At 43.1% G+C, this 8,350-nt stretch overlaps 1 protein-coding gene across 5 annotated transcripts in view; it reads left to right on the forward strand.

Annotated features, from left to right (window-relative positions):
* Positions 1-7,290, forward strand: part of ZNF454 (zinc finger protein 454) — a 33,951-nt gene extending 26,661 nt beyond the window's left edge. For all 5 annotated transcript variants that reach the window (XM_045850540.1, XM_045850541.1, XM_045850542.1 and 2 more), the window contains exon 5: positions 1,273-7,290. In XM_045850540.1, coding sequence (XP_045706496.1) covers positions 1,273-2,606 — 1,334 coding nt within the window. In that variant the 3' untranslated portion in view covers positions 2,607-7,290. The remainder of the gene's footprint in view (positions 1-1,272) is intronic.
* The last annotated feature ends 1,060 nt before the right edge of the window (positions 7,291-8,350 follow it).

An 8,350-nucleotide genomic window follows, 5' to 3' on the forward strand; every position in this document is an offset into this window, starting at 1 on the left:
GGTATATTGGTCTGCCACAGGCTACTCTATCTGGTCCAGAAGTGAAAGTCAGTTCTTAAGTTTTTGAGATTTGGCAGTATTAGTGTTTAATGTTGACCATTCTTTGTTTTGAGCAAAGATATATATTCTGAGTTCACCAGGATTTTTAGCCTTAAAGTATACCTATTTAACTTTCTCAGATAACTTTTAAAGAGTTTTTTTTTAAATAGCTCTTTGCAGATTTTCTTGATTTGAGTGGAGAAAAAAAGTAATGAGGGAGGCTTGTTCTTGGTAGCACTTTCCCATAATCTGCATTTTGTGTGTTTAGCAGCTAATGCTTATTATTCCATTTCTTAGTGTAGAGTCTTAAATAGACACCATAAAAGGTACATATTCACAAATGCATATGCAAAACTAATATGCAATTCAGAGCTCTACTTGTTAATATCAAGGTACCATGAAGGAAAACAAGTAAGACCATTGTTAAGTGTGAAATTTGTATTTGGAGAAAGGAATTATTTTGTCATATAATTCATGGGGCTGTGACTCCTCTCCCAAGAGCAGAGTTCCCTTCTAGTTGCCTAGTATTCCCCATTCCCTAGATTCAGGGCCTTGCCCTCTAAGACGTGGTGGGTACATCCTGGTTCTCTGTGCATTCACCTCATATAGATGTCACATTATTCATATAAGTTTGAAGATGTTGCTTCCTCACCAGTAGCAGGAGGTCCTTCACACAGCCTTAAGAGTAGCCTAACTTTTTGTCATCCATCTGAATGCTCAAATGACTATATAAAACATTAAAATACTGGTTTTGGTAGTTACTTGAGCTGAATTTTTTCTGCCACATTCATTCTTGCTAGTTTCAATGATTTCTTAAGGTCATATCTGGATTGTTATGATGACTATATCATTATAGGTACATTATAGGTACAAATAAGGTACATTTTTTTTCTTATCTGTTGGCATAGTATGGTCTGTATAGGTTTTTCTATGGCTTAGAAAGTCAGATAGCTTCTCTGCAATCACAAATAAAATAATTGTTACACTCAGGATCGCAACCCAGGCCTATGACTTCTGGACTTAAGGTCCCAAGATCTCTTGCTTATCACATTGTACATTTGATCAGTCCCTTCCTATTTTGCCCTCTGTTCACCTCTTTTCCCTTTTCCTTTCTTCAAGAAATCTTCAAAAATGCCATGTTTTTATTAACATTTTAAACAGGCTCATCAACTTAATCACAACTAGATGTTTTGCTAGGATAAAACAGACATATTTATTTTTGATGTCTTTCAGACTGGATGCCTCTCCCTGTGAGTAAGAAATCTATTCTCAAGGCAGATATTCCTGAAGAAGAATTGGATCAGTGGATGATAGAAGGGAGATTCACTAGCAGGAGTCACTGGACGTGCGATGGTCCATGGGAATGGCAGCACAAAAGCCACGAGGTGAAGCTGCGTAAAGGGGTCCTCACTCCCCAGCAAACCTCACCTGTGAGTAGTCACCAGGAATGGGATGGATCTGGGAGGTGCCACACTATGAGCTCATCTTCTGTTCAAAGTCAGGGATTTCAGTCTAACAAAAAAGCCTTTGAGTGTAGTGAGTGTGGAAAAGTCTTCACTACAAGTTCAACCCTTAATAAACATCGGAAAATTCATACTGAAAAACTTAATTCTAATCCAAAAACTCTTATTAAAGAGAAACGGTATGAATGTAGAGAATGTGGGAAGGCCTTTCACCAGAGCACACACCTTATCCATCACCAAAGAATTCACACTGGTGAGAAACCATATGAATGTAAGGAATGTGGCAAGGCGTTCTCAGTGAGCTCCTCACTCACTTACCATCAGAAAATTCACACTGGAGAGAAACCTTTCGAATGCAACTTATGTGGAAAAGCTTTTATCCGAAACATACACCTTGCCCACCATCATAGAATACATACCGGAGAGAAACCTTTCAAATGTAACATATGTGACAAAGCCTTTGTGTGCAGGGCGCATCTTACCAAACACCAGAATATTCATAGTGGAGAGAAACCCTATAAATGTAATGAATGTGGAAAAGCCTTCAATCAAAGTACAAGTTTTCTTCAGCATCAGAGAATTCACACTGGAGAGAAGCCCTTTGAATGTAATGAATGTGGAAAGGCCTTCAGAGTGAACTCCTCCCTGACTGAGCACCAGAGAATTCATACTGGAGAGAAACCTTATAAGTGTAATGAGTGTGGGAAAGCTTTCAGAGATAATTCATCCTTTGCTCGACATCGGAAGATTCATACTGGAGAAAAACCTTACAGATGTGGTTTGTGTGAGAAAGCCTTCAGGGACCAGTCTGCCCTAGCCCAGCATCAGAGGATTCATACTGGGGAAAAACCATATACATGTAATATATGTGAGAAGGCCTTCAGTGACCATTCAGCCCTTACTCAGCATAAGAGAATTCACACTAGAGAAAAACCTTACAAGTGTAAACTCTGCGAGAAAGCCTTCATCCGAAGCACACACCTCACCCAACATCAGAGGACACACACAGGGGAGAAACCATACAAATGCAGTAAGTGTGGGAAAGCCTTCAGCCAGACTGCAAACCTCATTCAGCATCAGAAACATCACATTGGAGAAAAGTGATTGCAGTTTAAAGAAAAGAGCTTTGAGACTGAGTGTATGAATAATTGAAGGTAAGAGAATCCATTCCAGAGAATAACCATGAAAGCTTATGTCAAGATAGTCATTTTATTACTGAGGATCAAGCTTCATAGTATTGTGGGTTTTGAGAATTTAAGAATGTCAGACATTCCTCATGGTTCAGAACTGCCTCACCTGAATAGCAAGCAGTACTGTGTAATTAGTCTGAATCGCCAAGTATAAGAATCAATATGGAGCTTCATTAACAACTTAAAAATTTGTTTATCAAATTTACATTTTGATTATTAAGAGAAATTATACAATTCTTAGCCCTCTTGGCCTAGAATTCACATGTATCACTTCTATTCACACCCCATTAGGGACAGCTAACCATATGACCTGACATGGAGACAAGAAAGGTGGGAAGAGGCTGGAGATCAACCCAGTGAGGTCCACATGCCTTTGGTGCTCTGATGAGCTGTGTACACACTGAGTGTATGAAAATCAAAAATAGAAATTGTAAAATTATAGAAATTAAGGAGCAAAGGAACAAAACAGTAAGAAAATGGTCTATAAGACTTTCTTTACCTGAATCTCTCACGTAAGAGGGTGTCTGCTTTTGGCGGAACCCTTTGTTCTCACCCACACTGCTGACATCCAGAGTAAAGGGCATGCATCCTCTCATGTGTCAGCTGGGACTGACTGAAATGCTGCTCCCCATCTTCTGTGTCATGCCACCTTTGGCCAGATCTCCCTGGTTTGTGTGCCCACTGGCTTTCTGCCTTTCTTCTCCTTCCAGTACAATTCATTTGAATGGTATGTCCCTCTTTTGATTTAGCAACCTCTAACTGGTAACATCATGTCACTTATTGTCCATTTATACTTGGGGAATATAGTGATCCAACCTCACACACAGTCCATGAGTCTGGGTATTGCCCCAGATCCAGCTTTTAGAACTTGGAACTGCTGCCTGGGAGGCAGAGATTAATCAAGATTCCTGAGTTTCTCTGGAGTTTCTCTGGAATCTCAAAATTCCAGTTTCTCTGGACTTCAACTTGACTCTGACCGTGGGGTTATACCTAAAGTAGGGGCTTAGTCTGTGTAAATATTACCCTCCAACTATTTGTACCGCAGTTACCCTACACACAGCAGGCAGGGGCACCTTGGCCTCAGGTGGGACAGTCCCAACCACCTGTTTGTGTTTGAAGTCACCTCGACTTCTCTGATTTGCCATTTCCTGTTGTGCCACAGACAGGAGAAGCAGAGCCCACAGCCTGTTCTCAGAAGGCTCTGCCCTGCTCTCTTTCCAGCTGGGCAGTCCCCAGTGACCCTTGCATTAGAGTTTACTTGTCATAGCCATGAATATGAAACTGCATCCTGGTCCTTGCTCTGCCTTTGTCCAGTTTTCTGAAAGTATTAACTGTGTTCACAGGAAAAGCAGAGAGCTTTGTATTTGTGCTTTTTCATTGGAAAATGGCCACTTCCTCTCCTCCATCTGGGTATTCCACTGCCTAAAGACTATCCGGTTGTGACAGTGGTGAGCAACATGTTGAGACTTCTGATTCTACAAATCAAGAAGTGGTCACCAGCACCATGACAGTCTCTGGCAGGAGCAGTGTCTGTGCCCAAAAGTTTGAATAACACTCTAGTCCTGCAGGTACAGATGGTTCATCACCTTAATCTTTCAGCTGGGTCATAGAAATCACAGCTAAAATAACATCTGTGGTGTCTTCATACACACAGTTTCTGGTGGCATGTCCCTTCTCCCTGCCCCCACAAAGAATGGGGAGCCCACACCAGTACAGGCTGTTGCACTCTGCATCATAAAGGTGGGAGAGCAAGAAGACCTGGTCTGGGCAGAAGGTAAGAGGTTCCTGGTTTATGGAGGTACACCCCATCAATCTGGGCAGCCTGTTGATCCCTATAAATACTGCATCTCAGCTCCCAGCACAGAGAGGGTCTTCCATGTCATGGTGGATTCAGTGGACTCCAGGTTAAACAGAGTTGAAGCTTGCTGCTGTCTAAAAGCCCAAGTTCTCTGAATTCAGCCAAGTTATGCCCAAGGCATTAGAGACTCCTAGGAACAGCTCATTCTGTACCTCACTTTTCTAGACTTGCAGATTGGCCACATGGATACTGACTGATAGAGGTGAGGACCCCTGGGACCCACCCTTCAGGGTTACAGGGTCTGAGCTGGTATGTGCCATCTCCAGCACATCCAGCCCACCTCCCACTACCCTCTGTCCCACCTACATGAGAGACTTCCCAGCACACCCAGCACATGTACATGGCAGAGGAGGTGCTGGGCTTATGTGTGAACCAGGCTCCCCACCCCCTCACATGACTGAAGCTAAGCTATGAGCTGAGAAATGGACCTTGGCCCAACTCTCCCAGTTGTGCACTTGGAAGTTGCCCAGTGAGGAAACCTATTGGAAGTGCCAATTGCTCTCTGCCTGGGGAGGGGGGGGGGTTAAGTAGAGGAGTAGCCTCTAGACTTGGTTACATTCTTCAGTGTCTATGGCCTCCCATGAACAGCCACTAAAACTGCCTGCTCTCAAGGAGAAAAAAGAAATTGCTCCAAATTTTCCCTTGTAAATTCCTCTAATCCTTCTGCCTTGTTAGGTTTCAACTCACATGCAGCTGATTGATTTTGCACGTGGTTCTCCCTGCCCACCTGAGTTTGCTTGGCTTTGACAGCAGCATCTAAGATATTGCCTTCTTGCATGCTCAGCAGCTGCTTTTCAAATGGCACCTTGGGCCCTGCCTGGTATGGCTCAATGGATGGAGTGTCTGCCTGCCAACCCAAAGGTCACTGGTTAAAATGGCACCTTGACTTTGCAGCAGGCTCGGTCTCAAGGGTTATTTGGAATAAAATAGCCCTAAACTGCATGCATGCCTTAGGTTGAGAAAACAGTTCCCTTCAACATCAGTTTAATCTAAGAATGGGTAGCCTCCAGCTGCCTGCGTCTTCTCCCCCATCTTCCCCTTTGCACTTGTGCTGCCTCCTGTACACCGCTGGATTAGCCAGCAGGACAGTGTGGAAACAAAACTCTGCCACCTGCCATAGGAGGATTCCCAGCTTCCTGGCCAGCCTCAACTCCTGCTAAATATATTTTTGGTAATATTTTTACTTTAAATATTTTATACCAGTTTTTGAAGGGAAAAGAAATACAAAGCTTGATTTTCCCTATAACTTGATTTTCTCAGTTGTGCAAATGGTCATTCTCTGCAAGTGCCAGGATTTGGTCATGAGACTCACCCTTCCTGTTCTGTGTGTTACCTTGTATGTCACACATCACTACCTTAAAAATTGTTGCCATGAAAGTATTTCAGTGTGTTTTTCTGAAAATAAATGAGAAAATACCCAATGTTTAAGCTGTACACATTGCATTTGTGCTGCCTGCTTCCCTAATCAGATAAAACTAAGACATGACAGATTTGTGCTTCTGGTCCTACCTCCACATATGGCCGTCCAAACTTCCCTGGCCCCAGACACCATAGTGTTCCAGCTGCATCCTTACTGCTGGGGAGAACAGTTAACATTTGAGGGCATACCTTGTGTTAGGTACTGTAAGCACCCAGTGTTTATTAACTCAGTCAATCATAAGCAGCTGTTTCTACCATCCCCTCTTGAAGGTTGATGAAAGGCTTTGATGACCCCAAGAACAAATATACCTGTTGAGAAGACCCCTAGTGGCTAACTGGGCTCATATGAACAGCCTGGAGCTGTTGCTAAACAGGGGCAGCTTAAGCAAGCCACACTTAAGGGAGAAGTTGGCACTAAACTGCTTGCCTCCCACACTCCACTGCTTGCCTGCACTGTGCCTGTCTGAGCTAGTCCTTATAAAGGAGTTCTGGAATCCTATTTCAGTCAGTAGGATTGAGACTCCCTATCCAATCAGAGCTGGGCAGCTATAGCCTTATTACCAATTAGAGTGGCTGTTCTGGCCAATTAGGACAGTGCTTTTTGGACCAATAGAAATGTAGGATTTGGAGTCCTTATTTGCATGAGAACAGACCAATTGAATCAGGGGAGGGGGCTTCTCTAAATAAGTTAGCTTCCCTTCAGGGTGGGTGTGCACTTTGGTCCCACTTCCACAGAGTCTGGTGGGCAAGTGTTACAGATTCCTGAAATTACAGGGAGACTGACTCCTTAGGGTAGACTGGCTTCTCAGAATCCAATTATGTAGCTGTTGCAATAATTCACTTTAGTAAGGGAGGTGTCATTGGTTGTTCCTTGGCAAGTAATGATCTCATAGTCCTCATCTTTTAGGTTTTCTTTAATCCAAACTTTTCTTATTCTTTCTAGTGGTTTTTATTCCTACCATCATAACATGCTAGATATGTTCACATCGTAAGTCACATCTTGAGCTCTTACTCTATCATCCAGGTACTGTGAACATTGCCTACTTTGTGCCGTGGAATCTAAACAAAACTGCTAGGTGTGGGCATGGGCAATGACCTATCACTAGACATGGTTTTCCTACTCACTTTATAGATGAGGAATCTGACTTGCCCAAGATCACACAGTGTTAGAGTAAGAAAAGCAGCTTCTGATCCTAGAAACCAAGCCCTTAACTATTAAGCTGGACTGCTGTGGGTCTTGGAGAACTGGTCACGCTAGCCATCAGTTTTCACTCACCTCTTCTCTCTCTTCCTGTTTATTCCCTTCCCCAAACAAGGCAACACCATAAGTGTTTCTAAGAATGCTGGTGCATGCATGACTTAGAGCAATACTATTTCAGTGAATGCATGTCAAACTCTGAAAACACACATGCACAAAAGATGTTTCTAAGATATTGTTGGCCTTAAAAATAAGAGTGCTTGCTGTTTCACCACCAATATGCATCTATCTGGGAATAGCAGAGGCACTGCAGTTTGGAACGAGCAAACTGTGGAGAACCACAGGTATGTGGGAAGATCAGGGGAGAGGCAAGGAGGAAGTGGGGAGGGGCCATTTGGAAGAGCTCAGTGGGATGTCAGCTCCACATTGGCTGGGCTGTTGTTGGGGAAGGGAAAGTTCTTTCTTCTGCTGGGTGTGTCAAGCAAACATCTTCCTGGTTGATGTCTGAGTGATAGTGTATGAGAGTTCCCCCTCCAAGGCTTCCCTTCTTGAGTTTAAATGAAATTTCCTTTCTTTATTTTCATAATCTTAAAACAGTGGCCAGAGTGGTCCTCTGAAACTTGTCAGAACTTCTCAGTGTGCTCTTCAAGTCCTCCAGCGTAACCCTCCCATATCTCATTCACCTAGGATCGCAGCCTGCGGACTCCACAGGACAGTCCCCTAGTACTTCATGTCGTAGTTTCTTGTATCCACTTGGCTAGGCTGTAGTGCCCAGTTATTCAATCAACCACTAACCACTGTGCTGTTTAGGTACAGTTAATAGTACAGGCAGTTGATTTCAAGTAAAGAAGACAGAAGTAATTGTCCTCAATGGGTGGGCCTTATGCAAGGCCTCAGGAGCAAAAATCAAGCTTCCCAGAAGAGAAGTAATTCTGCCTCAAGACTACAGCACCAGCTCTTACCTGAGCTTCCAGTCTGCCATCTGCCTATAGATTTCAGGCTTGCCAGCCCCCACATTCATGGGAGCCAATTCCTTAAACTATATCTCTCGAATATATCTATATCTTTGTCATCCATATCTATATCATCTCCTCTGTTGGTTATAGGACAGATAGATATATAGATTATCATCTTCTCTCTGCCTTTGTATTATATATATGTATCATGTATATACATGCACACA

The sequence above is a fragment of the Phyllostomus hastatus genome, unplaced genomic scaffold (genome assembly GCF_019186645.2).
Source record: "Phyllostomus hastatus isolate PE091 unplaced genomic scaffold, TTU_PhHast_1.1 phas_contig_81, whole genome shotgun sequence".
Lineage (NCBI taxonomy): Eukaryota > Metazoa > Chordata > Mammalia > Chiroptera > Phyllostomidae > Phyllostomus > Phyllostomus hastatus.